The sequence below is a fragment of the Scomber japonicus genome, chromosome 5, assembly GCF_027409825.1.
Source record: "Scomber japonicus isolate fScoJap1 chromosome 5, fScoJap1.pri, whole genome shotgun sequence".
NCBI classification, from domain to species: domain Eukaryota; kingdom Metazoa; phylum Chordata; class Actinopteri; order Scombriformes; family Scombridae; genus Scomber; species Scomber japonicus.
This window is the reverse complement of record NC_070582.1, coordinates 15,099,402-15,119,399: the sequence shown is the minus strand read 5'-3', so window position 1 is coordinate 15,119,399 and position 19,998 is coordinate 15,099,402. Positions and strand designations below refer to the sequence as shown.

Here is a 19,998-nt window from a genome sequence, read left to right as displayed (position 1 = left end):
CCCTCATGGCTACCGTCCAAGGTGAGGGAGAGTCCTATTGCCTGCTTTGACTGTGAGTATGCGAATGAGAAATGCAAACTGAGAAAGTACTGGGGGGACAGGGATGTGTAAGCTCTCAACGAACCACACAGGCACTTACCAAATATAATACCTGGAAGGAATAATGCAGGGATTAATTTGTTTCTTGACAATTGCACTCGGTTCATCTTCTTCATAATCGTGCACAGTAAGCCTCGGGCTTCCTGAAGTATGTTCACATTTCATCGAAATGTGGCAGCATCCCATTTAAAACTAGCATCAATTAGAGAGTGCAATTAAAATATCCAATCGTTTGTGCCTTTGTGTTAATGGGATGTGAATACATGGCAGTTCAGGATCCATGGATGTTGTAACACCTTTAACAAAACATGAAACTTCATTATAAGAGGGAATAATATAGGGTAATAATGTTTTCACCCTCTTTCCATCTGCTGCTGCTCAACTTGATTAAAAACATGATAATAACCTCATCTGAATGCAGGCACCATGGCCTGATTATGATATAAAAACCTGTTTGAGTCAATCTCAAATAATATAAAAACATGCAACACACTAATCATATCCTTAATTAAGCAAGGACTTTTCTTTGTCCCTGGTAGCTTGAACAATGTAAAATTGTGCACAAAATCTGAGCAGTAGGATTAAGACACATGTAAATTTGTAATTATTGATGTGATTAAGTCCACATATCTTTAACTTCCCTTTCTACTCTTATAAAGTACATTAAACATACAATGTTGTGTGTAAAAGAAACAGAAAAAAGGTTGACTCACGTAGCGTACCTTCAGCTTCACCTGGATCTCCCTGGCCTTTCGTCGTGCTAGAACCTGAATATGACTAGACACCTGGAAGACACATACAGCAAACACAGCCAGTTAAGATTTGCATTTACTGTATTTAACACTTTTCCAGCAAAACTGGGTGCAATGGTGGTTTAATGATTAACACTGTTGCCTTACACAAGAAAGTTTGGGTTATAATATTTTTGCTCAGCTCACTCTGAGCCTAAAAGGGCATTTAGTCAGCCTGTCAGCTAATCTTAGTATGGATATTCATGATCTTCAAAGAAGGATTCTTTCTGATTATGATGACTCTGACATTTTGACAAATTTAAATTGCAAACAACAACAAATATTAAAACTGCAAGATGGACCTTTTCTATTTCAATGCAACAGCAAATTAGAAAGAAAAGATCATGTTGCATTTCTTCAAATGTAACAAAAAGCAACATTTCATTCATCTCCACTGATATGAGACAGAGGCAGAAATCTCAAATATGGATATCTCAAAACATAGGCACATACAATTATAAACATGGGTCAATACAACCAGGGTAGAGGAGGAGGAATACATCTTCTTGTAACATAGATGATTTGTCAGTTTATTTTCTTGACAAAACTGACAACTTTTCTATGCATTACCTGGAATATGGCAGGATGAAGCCAACCTGAAACAGTGTCATTATGCAAAGAATCTATAGACTGAAATCTATACAAACAACTCATTTTCAGTGTGGTATTTCGAGGTGGTTCTGGATGGTTTAATGAGGCAGTGAGCCACAATACTGATACACCGGTTTGAAAAACAATACTGACTTCAAATGATAAATTATTACTGTTCTTATTGTGGTATAATATAAGAATAATAAATATTTAGTCTGCTTAAAACCACAGTTTTATTTAGACAACCGGGATAATCTAAAAATCTATTTGTTGCTACATGACAACTGACTCTGACTCTGTAATCGTTAAAACTCTGTTAGAGCACTATTGTATTGAACTTTCTTATAAAGCTTATCTGTAACACAGCATTTAGTTTACTGCTATTGAACCAGTAGGTGTCCCTCTCTCCCTCCAACCTGTCCCACCATCCATTTATGATCCCTGACTGCCCCCTTCTCCTCTCATCTCCACTCATCTCTTTTCATTCCCACACTGACTCTGCCAAATGACTTAGCAGGCACCTTTTCTCTCCACATCCATCACTGCCCATACATCAGTCCTTCCATATCAAATACCATAGTGAGGATAGAGTTCCAAATCCCTCGTCCATCCCACCTCAGTCTCCCGTGTAGATCACCATATTCTCCAGCTTCTTTCCCCTTCTAACAAGCACCAGATCCATGAGGTGGTGAAGAAACAACACCGACATATGATCCTATAGCATCTGTGCATTGGGTCCTGGCCCTAAATCAATCGTCATCTCTAGTTTTCCGAACAGGAGGGAGAGAAGGGTAGGGGGGTATACCCAGGGTGTGAGGGCATCACTCAGCAGGAGAGGACTTTCTCGAGGGGTTCAAAAATAGGGGCTGCATCAAGTGTCATTTGTAGAGGACTCACCTGCTTCCTGGTCCGCGTCTTTCCAGTGCGAAGTTTGATGTACCGTGCTATCAATTCATTTCGTCCTGTAAGGGTTCAGAAAACATAATCTTAAATTAATTTGATATTTGAACCACAACAAACAAAAACAAATTGAGTTTAGAGGGTGTTTTTTTAAAGTTTTTTACTGTGTTGTTGCAGTACTGTACATGAACTAAATAACGTAATAAAAAGTCTAATTTTGGCTGTGGTGTACTTGTGGAAGTGGGGGTGTTGATTAGGAGAATTTTCTAGGGTGTGGAGGAATTAAAATGTTTACCTAATCTACTCATCATCAGCTTGCACTGCAAGTCTGGCCAAACCAGACAGCATGAGAGAAATGTACTATGTAATGTAAAATTCTGTGCACATATAAATACAAATAGTTAGGTGCTGTTGTCATTGAAAGTTAATGAATACATCGCTAAATTAACATGTTAAAATCTGTTGTTGTTTATGTCTGTGCGTGCACATATTTGCAAGACTTTGTATGCAAGCATGCAAAAGAGTGTACACATATGCACAAAGAAAGAGTCAACACTGTCAAGTGTGTCAACGCTGAAAACTGCAAGTGTAAGTATATCACTAAGTATATACATCTGTCTTAGTGAGAGCTTGCATCAGTCTCAGGCTGACCCCCTGAGTGCATACTGAGCTCATATCTCCACAGTGAGTGAGTATCTGTGCGCTGTCACTGCTGACAGACAGGTCACATTGGCAGAGCAGGTGGAGGCTGCAGCCATGCGATCCTCAGACCGGACTCAGGACAGACAGTGACCAAAGGGGGCCCAGTCTGGTGAGGCTGCCAAGCAGCTGGTGTGTGTGTCAATGTTTATGGAATATGCCTTTACGCCTGCAGTAAATCTTGGGCTTGTTCCCCCCCACCCACCCAGAGTCTCCAGGTACAGTGGAGGACAACAGTCATGTGGCTTCTTTCACCCTTTCCTTCCAAACGTAAACTTCTCGTTTGATGATTAAGATGGAAAAACACAAACAGATATACACAATTACATACAATAGGTTTTTAGAGTGTAATTCAGGAATAGGAGTTTGTGAGTTTGTGTAGTTTTGACAATATGCCTCAGGTGGATCTGTGCTGCTGCCATCCAAGTCCATAAAATGTAAGATTAGCTGCATAAAAGTGAGTAACTACAGTATTATGCAAGGAATACATACAACTATGTATTACATTTGGGTATGGCTGAAATAATTAGTCAATTAAAAAGTTGATTGACAGATAATCAGCTAATAGTTTCTAATAGTAATAGTAATTTGTCAAGCAAAATATTCTCTGGCACTTCACAAATGTGCTGTTTTTCTATGGTTTATGTCTCACATGAAACTTTTGAAATTTGTTTTGGACTGTTGATTGTACAATAAAATCATTTGAAGATGTCACCTTAGGCACTGGGAACCTGTAATGGGCATTTTTCATTACTATTTTCCATGCTAGCGGCATGGCTCTGGGGATGACAATGTCAGTCTGTTGGTCCACCACTTTGGTCCAGACGGAAATAACTCTATATATACACAGTCTATAGATGTAAATACTATTGTAATTTTTCACAGACAATTACAGTCCCTAGACTCAGAAGACGATTCCCAATAACTTTGGGACACTCTGACTTGTCTAGTACCCCTGGTTAGGTCAAGGTCATCCCATATTCAGTGAAATATCTCAACAGCTACTTGATGGATTGACACAAAAGCTTGTACTGATAATGATTACAAGATGACGTATACTAAGAGCTCTGACTCTTCCTCCAGTACCACCAACATGTTGACATTTTTGGTTGTTGATGAAATATCTCAAAATTATTTGATGGTGTGTTATTGAATATGGTACAGACATTTAAGGTTCCCACAGGCTGAATTGCAATGACTTTGATCCCCTGACTTTCAAATCAACCAACGCCATCAGGTCCAATTTTCAATTTGTTCAGATTCAAACTAACTTGATAAACTACAATGGTGAACATGGTTAACACTGAACCTGCGAAACATCAATATGCTTGCATCTTTATTGTAAAGAGGTTAGCATCGAAACACAGTTGTGCCATGCTAACAGCTTCACAGAGCTGTTAGCAGGGCTGTAAACTCTTAGTCCTATTTGACTAATTAATCTCAGAATTAATCATTAATTATTGTGAACAGAATTTTCATCAGTATGTATGGTTATTTCATCAAATATAATGGTTGACTGCAGCTCTATGTTAGAGATTAACACATTTACAGACAGGTACTAAAAAAAGGGATGACACAGACAAACACACATAATATCAGTTACCGAGAGAATCAAACAGCTCTCTCACTCAAAGAAGATCTCTCATGCTCCCACACAAGCCCCCACACATACACATACACAAACACACACAGACAGACATACAAGAGTTTCCTAGACTTTGCGCCACCTCTTAAACACGGTCATTTTTCCCTTGGCACCACATCTCCATGTGAATTAACACACAGATCAGTCACGACACACAACCTGGTACAAACTCGTCAGATTTTCCTCACATAGTGATGCTTGGGTCAGACCTCACAACACTCCACAAACTAACCAATCGGGTGACCCCAAATGATGAAAAATGGAAACTTGAATCCTGGCTGAACCCTGATCAGAAATTTTGTCAGCCTATAAAAGTGATCAGATTCTGCGCGGAATGCAAAACACCGTTTCCCCCCCTGGTGCTCATGTGAAACAGCCTCCCCAGGATGAAGGTGGCATGCCTTGCAGTTTGCTCACACATGAGTTTTCACTTATCAGGGTTTTCAAAAGCATTTGAGCTTGGTTGCTAGGTATAAAAACTGGCAACCTTTCAGCTAGACATTTGCCTCTCTCAAGTGTTGCATACAATCTATTTAAAGCCATTAAAAAATATAAAAGGTTTTGCTAGAATAAATGCATCTGATTACTATTGAAGCAGACTGGTTTGATTTTTAATAATATAAATCATTAAAAAATGTATTAGACATTAGCTATTTTGCTTATACTTTAAATTGTAAAAGTGCTCACTTTGGGTGTGGCTTCATAATTTGGGTCATTTTTACTCATACTGTGCTCTAAAATCACTGAAAGGTTGTTATAATTAAGTTAGACAGTGATACAAGCAGTCAGAACAGAAAGGTTGTAAAAAAGCAACAGCTTAGCCAGATTATCTCCACCGGCTCACTTGAAGGTATGTACTGAGGGTGATTGCACCCAAAATGTAATAATCCCTCAATGCAAAGGAAATCTGTGTGCAAGCAGACTACATTATATGTTTTCAGGTATTGTCTTAAAATAAGCTTAATTTAATAAAATACTTCAAGTGCTTTCTGTACTGATGAAACGTTTTTTTCAGGTCACTTCTTGTATCCAATTTTCTTATACAGGGGTTGGGGCTTAGGGTGAGTGAGGGTGAGCATGCTGTCTTTATCTGTATATGTTTGTTATATAATGATGTCTGTATGTGTGTTGTATGTTGTATTTTGTGTTTTAGGGCCCCCTTGAAAATGAGGTGCCACATCTCAAGGGGGCTATCTTAATATTAAATTCTTTATCTTTATATACTTAAAATTGATCTGATTGTCTCACGCCTCTGTTTGTGTCTCTATCTATGAATTATTATTTTTTTAAACCAATCCTGCTCTGTTTCCAAATATCTGTAGTTAAGTGCAATGCCATCCATACTGTTCAACACAACTATAAAAATACTGTAATTTTCCTTTACTCCAGTTAACTCCAAATAATGTTAACCTAACATTAGATACTTAATGTAAGAAATGGGCATCGGAGGCTTAGTGTCATCAGCCAAGTTTCAATAGCAACATAGAAGTTCAAAAAGTGGTATGCAAGCACTAAAAATGTTCACATTGTATGACAAGGTGATATTATCAGTGAGTCAGTGAATGAATCAGTGTTGGCTTGGAGAGTAAGGGAGAAAAATAGGTTGATATTAGTCCTTGAAAAGTTCCAGGCCCCTGAAAAAAAAATACACACACACGCAAGCCAGCTGTACAACTGCCTTTGTGTGAGGCTTTTGTGGACTAAACCCCTCTCTCAAACGTCGTCTACTCGAGTTTATACACACAGTTGCACACATAGACAGACATAAACTGACACACACACACACACACACACACTTCAGCCCCAGTCGAGGCATTCATTCCGTCTCAATCTTATTTTCTTTTCAGGGCTGTAACTCCTCAACCGTTTAGTGTTTATCGGGAGGTGCACTCGCCAACCGATTGTTTGAGTCCCTAAATGTATATTTCTTTAATTCCCCAGGGATTAAGAAAGTGTTCCACATTTTCATGCAATCAAACTCTTGAAAAGATGAACAGAGAGCTTTGTCAAAGTCCTCACAGTACTTGGCCTCAAATGAACATTAAGTTGCCTGTCTCGAGTTCCTCACATTACAGCCACAAGCTCTTCCAGTTCCCAGCAATTTATCTTCTGGAAACTTCACTGAGTATACAGTAAAATGCACTTTGTGCATCAAATAGGGATTTTCAAAGAAGCAGACACAGATGCATAAGCATGTCTCCACAGTTGAATAAATGTTTCAGAAATTCAGAAAAACAGCCCCTCTTTTCACTGTGGTAGCCAGACACTTTTGAAACTCTGTTAAACATTTACAAGCTTTCCCTTGGCTCAAGCTGTTGTCAAACTTGATCAACCTGTCAACCAAACTATAAGCTTGAAAAGCACAAGCAATTAGAGCTACACAGTTCTTCTTTGACAATGCTTATATACATGTCTCGTGGGATGTTTCCAACCTTCAAATGTCAAAGTTTTTCATCTCAGCAATGATCATTTAAAAAAGGTATTCTAACTCCAACACAGCAAAGGACAAAACAGTTTATTAATATGACGGTGTCCCCATTCAAAATTAGCTAGGCATGTATTGCAAACATTGAACAGCTTCATTAATGGACTGTCAAAGAGACTCTGCTTCAAGTTCTCGTATCAGATGCCCTGCCACTCCTACTGTGAGTGCTTGGGGAAGGGCCCATCAAAAATACCCTCCAACACACCCATGAGATCAGAGAGGGGACTCAGTCACACCGCGATGAGATCATGATATCCAATGGGAGTAGCACAGACAGAGAACTTGTGCCAGCCAAGGCTGCAGGAAAGTCAGTAGGAACATTATACCATCAGCCACTGGTCCACAGTTTGATGTTGTTTATCACACTGCCTGCAGTCACAGACTTGTCTGCGGAGAAATCTGACTCTGGAAAAATTTCTTAAGGGTATGAAAAGTGACCAACCATAGCAACAGCAAAGTCAGGGTGTTCCAGAGGTCAGGGGATGTTGCTGGGTTGTGAAACTTTAGGAAACATAATATTTTTTGAGTTTTGAGAAATCTTTCTGTTGCAAGTAGGTGCCAGTTAACTCTCCAGGTTCTCATTCTTGTGTGTTAATGTTTCCATTCTACATAGGGCAGGCTTTTGATGCTACAACTCAATGAATACATAAACCTAACAATAGAAAAACAATTGCAAGGTTTGACATGGAGCTGGAGTTACAGGACCCCAGATGACCTGCAGACCTGAGATATTTCAGTCTTGTGTGTGATGGACCAACTGACCAATATCAGCATTCCTAGAGTCACGTCGCTAGAGTACCTAAAACATCCACACTAACATCTCCAAACACCATCCTTGCATGCAGATTTAAATACATGTAAAACCCTTGACAGTAATAAATTGAAGATGACTTGATGTTGTTGCTTAAGCATTCAACTTTTAACTTACATTACATTACGTCATTGCACTTGCTATCAATTGCTATGCCATTTCTTCTTTAAAACTAGACATTATTTTTCCTCTTTTCTTGAGTGTTAATGATGCCAAAAAGGACTCAAAACACTGTTTCACTTGTTTGCCTTCTGGCCTGTTGGTTGAGGTCAGGGAGAGGTGGACGGGGTTAGGCAACCCACAGAGTCCCTTCCAAAGTCAACCCCTGGGCCTGGCAAGTCGTAAATCTGCCCTTCTCCAGTGGGACTGCGGTCATCAGTGTCCTGGTTCGATCACTCTCTGTCTCTCTTCTTCTCAGTGTCTCTCTCTCAGCTCAGTGCATTCCTGACATTCCTATAAACTGACTGGGCCGCGCCGGGTCTTGCATCTGCTGCTCCAACACCACCCCGTGGGTCCATGTCCTGTTTGTGTGTGTGTGTACAACAACACTCTATGTACCCTATATACATAAACTAATTGTGTGGACATCCACATCACAAGGAATATTTAATGTATAACCTATGCTATGCCCTACGAAGGCAAACCACAGAAACTATGCTAACAATAAAAAATAGAAAAATAGGCTCTAAGTTTTTTTACTTTCCAGCAACACATTGTGCAATTTAACACATAATTATGGTTGTACTATCTGCTCCCTGTAGCCCCTAAAATAGAGAGAGAAGGGAGAGAAGGTTGTCAGTCTTTAAACCATCAGTGTACTTTCTCATCCTGTCTAGCTAGCACTAGGACAAACACAGGTTGCGATATTATAACCCTATTTCTAAAGCACTGGTGGAGCTCTCCTCCAGTCATATGCATGTAATCTCCCACTGAAATTTCCATGTGTGTACGTAGCCAATCAGAACAAGCCTACCAATAATGTGTGTCTCATCCCAAAACCACTTCAGAAGACAGTGTAGGAGTGGAAGGGTCACTAGGCAGAGAGCTCCGCATGTACTTAAACAACAACTTATAGGTTACAATATCGTAACTTTTGTTATATCTAACACGGGCTCCACCCTCTACTGGACTCTATGGGTACAGTAGGCAGAGTCTGATGAATGTTTGCCCTGCCTCGACATGGCTTCAGACTGCCTTATTGAGCCTGACCAGCAATAGCTTAGCCACCGCAGCCATCCTACTACTTCATAATCTAAGCCACTTCAGTGGAGAAGTAGGGGGCCCAACCCAGGCCCCTCCTGAACATGAATCACCTCTGTCAGCACACCTTGAATAGGAGCACATTATGTTCAAGAGATAGAACCTTATAAACAGACAAGGCCCAGACCAAGACACTACCATGCTTATGTTCTCAACACTCGCACCACTGAATAAGGCCATCGATTCTGCTACACCATGTGTGGAATGCATTCGGACCACTGTAGGGGGGTCCTTACCCATTCAGTGCACCAAAAGGGGACTATGCATTCATCACGTGCCAACGCCCGTTCTGGTCACAATAGCTGTGTATAGCGGTCCCGTGAAGGACACTGGCAAAAACAGCAGGAGAAGGTCCTGGTGGGACCATCTAATGGTGTAGCCAAAGCAGCGCCCAACAATCCCAAGTTGTTAGCTATCACGGCTAGCTGGAAAATGTGTCTCTATCCTGCACTAGCAGAAGCTGCAGCTTCCTGAATGTTGCCCATTCAGCTGAGTGAGGAATCAGGAGGGTTGCAAGGGCCTCTTCTGGGAAGGGGTCTCAATGTGTCCCTGCACTATAGGAAGGAAATCAATCCCGTGACTGGTGACTTCATTTTCGGCAGCTCCTTCTGGGACACTTTGACACACTGCCAAATGCCCAGGAGAGGCGGTGAAACAAAGAGAGGTTAAGCCTGATGAGCAGGGCTGTAAAAGCCTTAAAGCTGGCTAACCGGTTTGGGTGGGATAGGCAGGGGCATTGAAAGCCCTACACACTCCACTGCCATGGCCATAACCTCAGGATAATCATGGCGAACTGAAGTTCGTGGTGAATTTCCAAAGGCCATGTTGCAGACACAAACAAGAGGTTGTTGTCATTGTCCATCAGCAAAACCACTGATACAGCCTTGGCTGAGGCTCCAAGACCGGACAAAGTGGTAACTTTTCATTGACACAGGGAACTATCTCAAGCTCCAGGAGAGCAAGATAAAAATGGTCCCACCCACAGCACTGAATCATAGAAAGTCCTCAGCAGTGAATGCATGGTAGTGGCTGCATCATAGGCACTCAAAGCAGAAGAGATGCCCAGCAACAGTGGTGATGAGACCTGGTTATGATGGGCAGGAATGAGTTTGCTGGAACCGCAACTTCGTCCATGGAAAAGTAAGACTGTAGAGGGTGGAGGCTGTGTGACAATACTACACTAGCTGATTATACACATATTAAGTAAGTAAGAATTCCCAGTGGAGCACACAAAGATTCCTGTCTTTGAATTGTTCTGAAATTGGTAAGATGTAGGATTTACAGACACTGAAGCCTCATTGACTAACAATTTGAACAGCTGTTGCAGCTCTCAGAAACTTCAGCCGAGGCTCCAAGATCCCAAGTCAGAATGCAGTAACTACACAAACTTTGGTTTGCTTTGGTCTTTGGTTGGATTTTGCAGTTACAGCAATCTCTGCATTGTGTTTTATCTAAGATAGAGAAAGGCAGACATTTGAAAGTTTAATTTCAGAACTTGATTTTGACCAAAATTGTACTTACTGTGGTTTAACTTAGTATAGTCTACAATCATCTGTATCAACATTTGAAATGATATGGCTGATGATCTCTCCAGAACAACACTGTTTCTTGCATGTCTGTCTTACCTGCTTATGTCTAAATTTCATAAATAAGCCTTACAGTAATTGTAATAAAATTTGGGTCAATGTATTAACGTACATTTGTGCTTGTATGCCTAAGTGTCTCCAAACTGCCATCCTCTCTGAGGACACATCTGCCAGCCATACGTTTTCCCTCCACAGTACATATGCCCAACTGTGTCTGCTCAGGAAAACAAAGGTCACATTTAGGCTGCAGGAATGTCTTGGCTTGGTGTCATTTCCCCTGTGATAGCGCCTGGATGCAACCCACTGAGCTCAAAACAGACCTCTATCAAGACTACATACCAACAACGAGACAGGTGATGCAACAATCTCAGCAAGGTTGCATCAAGATCGATAGTTTAAAATAAAAAAAGTTTATGACATAGAAATATTTATTTGTGTGGTTCTTTCACTGAAATGCCTCAACAAATCAACAACTTTCAAACTCAAACCAACTAAAGTAAAGGCTCAGAACTTCGTCTCAATGTGACATTAGTGCCTAATTAAATATTTCCTCTCCGGAAATATTTAATAAATGATTACGAAATTATTAGGTAATAAAGAATTTATAAAATATAGTGTTATTTCCCCTCCTCCTGTTCACTCATTCACTCAATTTCTGTGAGCTCATCTCTGATTATCTCTCACAAGTGTCATTCATGCAAGGACAAAACACAGCTTCCTCTTGGAGTGACTTTCATACTCATAGTCCTGTGCTCATCAACACCATGGCTTGTTGCTATGCTGTCCAAACCAAATGTAAAGTTTGCTCTTGATTTCTGATACAGTATAGTGTTTCTAACAGAAGAGTAGAAAGAAAATTAACAGATGTCATGTTATATTAATACGACCTGCCATGAGCGTCTTAGCAATTATAGAGATTTTTGATGAGCTAGTTCATGCAAGCCACAATGTATGTTAATCGCATGGACAGATCAATGGATGTTTGACGTGTTTGGATCCTTCTCCTTTCACCTTGCTGATCTGATATGTCTAGATAAAGTGACAGTGACAGCTCTGTTACATGGCTGTCATTGCTCAACAGGTCCTATTGGTTACACTGTGTGATACAGAGAAGAGAACGTTAGAAAGACATACACAAGGAGAGTGTCAGACATGGAGAGAGCAGTGTCGAGATTACAGGAGTATATCATCAGCTGGAGGTTTCCTCGAAAACCCTCCAGAGAGCATCAAATCCCAGGACAGCCTGAAGGTCAGTGTCAGGACTAAAGGTTAGTGGGGTCAGGTTCATTCTCCTGCAAACGTGATCCCCCCTTAACCCAGGAACGCTGCCCAAAAAAGAGCCCATTATAGATGCTTGAGCGTCCCCTACCAGTGACACATAAACCACTTGAGCTAATAAAAGAAACATATACTAGAAAGCACTTGTTTTGTAAACTATATAAGAGCTCCTTTCCTTTAAGTTTGAACTTGCATGTTTGTGTATTAGACAAGGCATTTTTTCCCCAATTAAAAAAAAATCACCCTGATGACCTGGTGGTTTTGGAGAAACGAGATCTAACCCTTAATGCAGATGAGTTTTGACAGATGATAAACGTTTCTATACTTCACTTTGAGAAATATAACAAGTTTTTTTAGGAAAGAAGCTAAATAAAAATCCAATAAGAGATTTGCCTAAATAAAACAGTATAAAACTGGCAAGACAACCAGGTTAAAGAATAAGTGAACAAGTTTACTGATTTCTTATCAGCTTAACATAGGGCTGGTGATAAGATAGTGATATATTGTGACAGCATGATACAAGGTGATTATATCACAGTCATTTGGGATTCTGTAATTAGATTACGGATTTCAAGAAAATTATTTAGTATTTTAGTTTTTAAAAACTAACAAAATGAGTTGTTGAAGTTTTTGTTTTACACCTTTTTTTGACATAATGCATAACAGTGGAACACAGTACTGAACACCAATTTGATCACTTTGATGCATAGGTAATTGTGCATTCATTTGTAATGGAAAATGTTCAGATCAATATCCTGATATTAATTTCAGCCATATCACTCATTCCCAGCTAAACATAATGCAGATGGGGGGGGCATGGTTACATAGAGAGACCACTTGAAAACACAGGCCTCAGAGGCCTCTTAAAAGTCAACACATCAAGGTCGTCGGTGAATCTCTCACTTTACTGACGAAGTTTGCAGCCGGGTGAGGACTCACTTTTGCTTTTTGCTGACCTTTACATCAAATGCTTAATGACAATCATTAAACATTTGCATCGCCTGACAAAAACCAAAAGTGGGTTGACATGTTGCACAAGCGAAGCTTAGTGGGAGCGTGATTCAGTGTGTGGGTATGCTTTGCTGTGAACTGACAGAAAAACACACCACTACTGAGAGAAGCTTTGTTGACTTTATCCACTACACCACCGCAAGAAATCTCCCTTTTCCCCCCAGAAAGAAAGACCCAACAAAATGTGAAAAAAGTGATGCTCTCACAGCTATTAGGAAATCAAGTGTGACAAAACCAAACAGCTGCATAAAGCATTATGCAATAAGATTGAATAAAATAAAACAATTGCAATTGCAGCACATAAATTAATATTACAGTTATAAAGAAACAAATAAATAGGGAAGATAATCATATTTCCAGTGCCACATTCTTCTAGTGAGAGCTGCCAGCACATTGGTTTCCACTGTATTACAAGTTTGGGACTGTTTTTCCATTATTGCAGCATGAAGCCGACGGTCAGACCACAGGGCACGTCTCTCGCTGAGAGCCACACAAGGCAGGAAATGTTTTCCTTGGCAGATGCATGTCGAATTACCACTGGAGCACATAACTGCCACAATATCTGTGACACCGTCCCTAATAAGCGAGCTAATAGGTCTGTTGAGTAATGGGCGCAATGCACAACATTATGGGAAAAAAATGTGGTCAATGTATGCAGAATATGGGGTAAAACATTCCAGTCAATTTAGGAATTTACAATGGATAGAAGCACACATTCCCCCTCTTTCACTGCTCAGAGACTCAATATCATATTGTTTAGCGAAGAATGGCATTCATTCCTCAGAGGGGAATTCAACCTAAAATTCAGAGTATGTTGCTCTTGGCCAGCAGACACATAGTTATTTTGCTAGGAGTTTGTTTTGTCTATGTGTCCATATTTAGCTCATGTTAGGAGACTAAATAACATATCTAAAACTATCAAGTCATCACTCCACAATTTCATGTATGTCTTTAAAGATAATCTTGGCTGATATTTGATTTGGTTACCTGATTTAAGGCCACCCATCAGTGCTTTAACAACATTAACAACACTAAAGACCTTCAAAGTGGCTTTGCATTGATTGTGGTTGCTTGAATGACTTGAGTTGTTGCCCACTAGTGACCTCAGGGATGGCGATAAAATAAGAAGACTGTGGAGCTGCAGGGGCTGTGAAGGAAGGGTTGTTCGGGAGCAATGAGGGCAAAGCGAGCCATGCACTGGCTCAGTCTTGCCTCTTTTCTCAAGTCATAAATCTGGGATTGCTGCATGGCTGTCAGGTTGAATTCAGAGAGCAGCTGGAGGTGAATTTAAAGGCAGACAGACCTACTGACAGACTGTCAGGGGGTAGAGGAGGTTGTTCATGAAGAACAAAGAGGGAGAATGATTCTGAGATTGTGAAATATGAGAGAGGTAAATCACACTTGCATTGAGAAGAAGAGGTAAGCACAAAGACAATCTCTACTTTTCTCGCTCTCACACCCACACACACGTACATATATACATGCACTGGGGACAGGTGTGAGCGAGTACTGCTGGGGCCAGAGGCCATGCAAGACACCACTGCCCACCTTGGTGTTTATTTGCCCACCCTCTCTCCTCCCCTCCAGGCGCTCAAAGGGTAAACGTCTATTCTGGTTTAGGGTTACAGCCGAGCTGCCTTGAACCCCCAGGCTCCCAAGCGCACATGCCATTCCTGGCGGGCCAACGCGCTCCCTGGCGCGCATCACCTGCCCCTGACCCCCACAGGGAGGAAGGGGCACCTCAGTGCCTGACTTGCCAAAAAAACCGCACCACCTTTGCCCATCTTGCTCCCCAACCCCCTCTCTCCTCTCCACCCCCCTGCAACTATTATTTCAGGCTTTATAAGGGTTTAAGAGTTGATCATAGGCCGTGACCTCAATAGGTGGCTGACTATGCTAGGCTACGCTAACAGTTAAAGGAGCTGTTTGGCACAGTGACAAAACTAGGCGATGACAGAGCCTGTCTGATAGCACCACTACCTCTGTCCGCCCTGTTTTCCACCGAACAGATCCACTATCAAACAGGCAGGACGACACACTATGGCCAAGCCATCTGTTACCAAACATCTTTCAGCAACATGTCATGGAGGAATGTCACCTTACCTTCCCAACACCTGTTTGGCAATGACATTTCCGAAAGATTAACTGAGGAAAGACCTGCGGTGTCATTATGTTGTTGCTCCTTTATCTCTAATCACTATTTTAGGACTGAATGAAAGGTAATAAACATCTCAGGAGGGCACAGTAAAGAATATGTATTCAAACAATGTGATTATTAGAAGTAACAACACACAACATTAGTGGTCATGAAATCAAATTACTAACTGTATGCTCTGGGAAGGAAGTGAGATTTATCCCTGCTCCTCTAAACCTGCTTGGGGTGAGCAATTTGGGGCTAATTTTGGTAACAGGAGTACTATAACGTGCTCTTCACTGCCAAAAATACAATGGGATACATGTCTAGCCAAAAAACTCACTGTATGTTGATCAGCCTGAAAATGTACACTCAGATGTTTTATTTTTGTGAATGTTTTAGATGTTGAAGGGTTGAAAATTTCGTCTCAAGGTGTTTTGAACCTCAGATAATAAACATAGTTTTAGATGTACGAATGAAAGACCCCAAAGTATTCCGTGTGTATGAGAATAAGTGAATAGTCTGTGCGCCTGTTTCTGACATATCATGCCATCATACTGTACGTTATGGGACCAAGAGGAACTGACAGCTGTGCAGGAAACAGGAGTGATGTGAAACACGAACACGAGGAGTGGTGGTGAATGGTGTGTGTGTGTGTGTGTGTGTCTGCGTGTGTGGGAGTGAGTATGTGAAACAAATTGTCTGACCATATGAAGTGGAGTATTCAGTGGGAAGTGAGCGGAAATGGATATTTTGTGTTTGTTTTTGATTTGTGCTCCACCGAGCTGCAGATGTTGGGTAAGGGTTCATATAATCATGGATGAGAAGAGGTTCATGTGCATCGACAAGCATGCAACTTTTGTTATGCTCAGGTTCATCTCAGTTAATTATTTCAACCCACATGAATCCTTCAGTCATAAACTACTCACAAACATAGAGTATAGATAAAAAAATGTTTTAATTTTTTTTATTGTTCCTACAATGGGAGGTTTGAGCGTCACTCTGCAGAATGAAGTGTGTGCAGAGTTTGGCACTAAAAGGCTGTTTTCACATTTATGTGCTGAAAGTGGAAACTTTATCTGTGCTCACCTTAGAACTGAGTTTGTGTGTCTCTTTATGATTTGTGACAGCAAGTGCTCTAGTAAGGAACCTATACAAGTGTGATGTGGAAACTTGAAGCCTCCAGTGCAAATACATTAAGAATAGACTTTTCAGTAAAACCAGAAACATTTTGCATCCAGCAGTTAAACTTTTAAAATGAAAAAAAAAAAATGTGCATATTTATAGATTCTGGATTGATGTTAATGTTAATTTTGAACATTTTCACAAGGCAAGTAAAATATTAGACACAAATCATTATTTGTGTATTATATTAATCACATTAACAAAGTAGCAGGAAATGCTATGAAGCTTATTGTTTTCATTTTGTCTTTATAAAGCTTGTTCAGCATTATCTTGTGGCCAAAGTATGGCACTATCGGTCTAACATTTACTTTATTCAAATGTACAGCAAAGCTATGCCATTGAATAAAAGAGTGAATTGGATTCTGCAGCAGCATTTTATGTATATTTGATCCTGTTTCTTAACTCAAGTTCAATATATATGTACATGTTTTTTTATAGTAATTTATAACAATTATATTCCTAGTATAGTTTAAGGTTTCAGTGCACTGATTTCATTTAATACAAAAAAGTTTATTGTTAATTTGTAAAATGTCTTAATGTGTCACAAGCGTTCAATAACCACATTTAAGGAATCATTGCAAAAAAGGGTGTCATGTACACACATATCTATGTATATGTATATATTCTGTATATGTAATATTATTGGCCAATGTATCAATTTTGGATTTTTTTACTCCTTTGGTTATTGGTATTGGCCCCAAAAGCCCACTATTGGTCAGACCCTAGTATCAGCACTGTATTCTGTGTGTGTATGTTCGGTCACATAAAGGCTAAAATGGCCAAAACAATGCTAAAAGAAGAAGTAGAAAGAGATACACAGATAGTATGATGATAGAGGGGGGCGTACCGTACATCTTGCCCTCATCAGAGAGGATGATTTTCCTGCGGCCACAGGGTGGGTAGATGGCCAGGGCCTCCTGGAAGCTCTGTTCAATGTCAGGGCTCCACACACCCTCCGCATCATTCTCCAGGGGTTTGTCGAGGCTGTCCCCCAGCTCCTCACTCCCACCCCTGGGGGAGGGAGCTGGCACCCACTCTGCAGACGTGGTGGGAAGACAGAAAGGGGACTATGGAGCGGGTTGGGGGTGGAGGGGCTCAGGGGTTAGGGAAGATGAGAGTGGAAGGAGCGGTATGAGGCTGAAGGGAGTGGACCTGCCTGTATGAAATCCACAGGTGTGATGATGATAGATCTGGATGTGTCAGAGCAGCCCTAGAAGAATAGAAACAGAAATAATAAAACTCTTGTTCTATTTAATTTGTGGTTTGAATAGAAACTCTATTGATAAACACTTTCACATCAAATGCATACTCACAAAACTGCCATTTGCTTTCAACCTCACTAAAACATAAGGATCAAGATTAAGGTCGCAACAACAACTATTTTCATGAATGATTAATCTGTTCATTTGTTTGATTAATCAATAAATCATCAGTATATAAAACACTATATTTTATGTGAACAACAGTCCAATTTCAATTATGTACAATATTGAATTCTCACATTTAGGAAACTGGAACCAGATGATGGTTTAGATTTCTAGCCTTTAGTTTCATGGTCGGTCAGTGCATCACTTTGGTCCAGACTCAACTGAAATATTTTTGATGACAACTGGATGGATTGCCAGAGTTCTCAGAGTAAAATAACTTTGGTAGTCTTTTCATAACCTAACCTGACTTTCCATCTAGAGTCATCGTCAAAGTTTTAATTTGTCAAATACTTTGGTTTGTGACCAAAACAGCAAAAGAGTAAAAGTTGCTAATACTCTAAAGATGTTAAATATTGCCTGCCATTGTAAGCATGTGAGCATGCTGAAGTTAGCCTCACAGAACAGCTAGCTGGGCTGTAGACTCAAGTCTTGTTGCTTTAAGAATGACTTAAACAATTAATCTATTATTCAAGTTGGTGCTGATTATTTTTATAAATTTTCTCTCAACTGATTTACAGATTAATCAACTTTTCATTTCAGCATTTTGTGGATATTTTACACGAAAACATAAAACCTTAAGATACAATCACAGAAGATCAGCGGTTAGTGAATAAAGTTTTACAGCCTTTGAGTATGTGCAGTGTACACATTTACAGTGGTATTTGAAAGGGTTTCATAAAACATAGTCATTCACAGACCATGTACTCCTTCAGATGAACCTTATAGATACTCAGCTGGAATTCTAATCAATGTGCTTGTTCATTGTGTTGTTGTTATTGGTGTGCGTGTGTGTTGGGGGGGAGGGGGGGGGGGGTTGGTAATTAGGCTGCTATTGCAATAACTAATTAAATGGATTAACTTGACATTCCTTTGCCTCTTAATGACAGCGCAAGATCCACAGGCTTGGGTGACAGCACTATTGTTGCATCCTGTTTTCTCTATACAAGAATTTGTTTAGGATGTGCACACAGCACTTATACATTTGGGTGGGGAGAATGAGACAGACGTCGGCTCCACCTCTTCCCCCCGGCGGACGTGTTGGAGAAAAATGGAAATGGACACGGGTGGTAGGACAGGCTAAAAGAAAGAACTCACAAAGTCATGAGTCAGTGCAAACAGAACTTTGTTTGTCATTAATTGTTTTCCGGCCACCATGAAACTACAAGACCTCCATGTCCATTTAGGGCAATGAAAAGAAACGCAGTGACGTCAGTTATAATCCCAAACATGAGTGTGTGTTACATGTGCAGGCAGTGCAACGATTGGGAGGTTGGGAATGGGTTGGGGTGATCTGTTGAGTGAGTCAATGTGTTGTAAGGAGTGAGTAAGAATCTCCAGCAAGTCCGGCTCCCCCTTCGCTCTTCCTCTGAGCCCCCTGATGTTCCACAACGCTTCCTGTGAAGCGTCCGGCTGGCCGGCCATCTCTCTTCACGCACACACGCACACATGCACACACGCACACACACACACGCACACGCACACGCACACGCACACACACACACACACACACAGATAAAATAAACTTGTGCCCACACAAACAAAACACCAACACACTACATACAAACACTCAAATCAGTAGAGAGAGAAGACCCACAGATACACAACACAGTCTCTTAAAGACAAAGATTATAGATATGATTGATGGATATTTTAAGACTTAGATCAGAATCAGCATTTTTTAATCGAAACTGCCACTATCTGATATTTCCTACTGATACATTATTCATATTATGAAAGGACATTTAGCGCAAACTTGAAACTGTTCACGTTTATACTTGTTGTGTACTTGTTTCAAATCTAACATTTTTAACAAAGGCAAATTAATTTAGTAGTTTTTTGGGCATTTTACAAAGCATTTTATAGGTTAAACAATGAACTTGTCAGTAATGAAAACAGTTGTTAATTGTAGCCCTAAACTACAGAAGCTGATTATGGGACTAACCAGTCTATATTATGTGATCATTTCACATTAAATAATATAGTGAGGCAACACAAATATACGGGTGACATTAATATTTCAATCTGACACACAACACTATGTGAGTAATAGTATAACCATCAAACTCTTATCGCTTGGAAGGCTGTGATGGTTGTAG

At 40.4% G+C, this 19,998-nt stretch overlaps 1 protein-coding gene across 1 annotated transcript in view; it reads right to left on the bottom strand.

Annotated features, from left to right (window-relative positions):
• LOC128359395 (transcriptional enhancer factor TEF-3-like) overlaps positions 1-19,324 on the bottom strand; it is a 33,034-nt gene extending 13,710 nt beyond the window's left edge. Inside the window, exons 1-4 of the mRNA XM_053319889.1 lie at positions 19,145-19,324; positions 17,323-17,542; positions 2,379-2,443; positions 822-884 (exon numbers count right to left, since the gene is read on the bottom strand). Coding sequence (XP_053175864.1) covers positions 822-884; positions 2,379-2,443; positions 17,323-17,542; positions 19,145-19,324 — 528 coding nt within the window. The remainder of the gene's footprint in view (positions 1-821; positions 885-2,378; positions 2,444-17,322; positions 17,543-19,144) is intronic.
• Between the last annotated feature and the right edge of the window lie 674 nt (positions 19,325-19,998).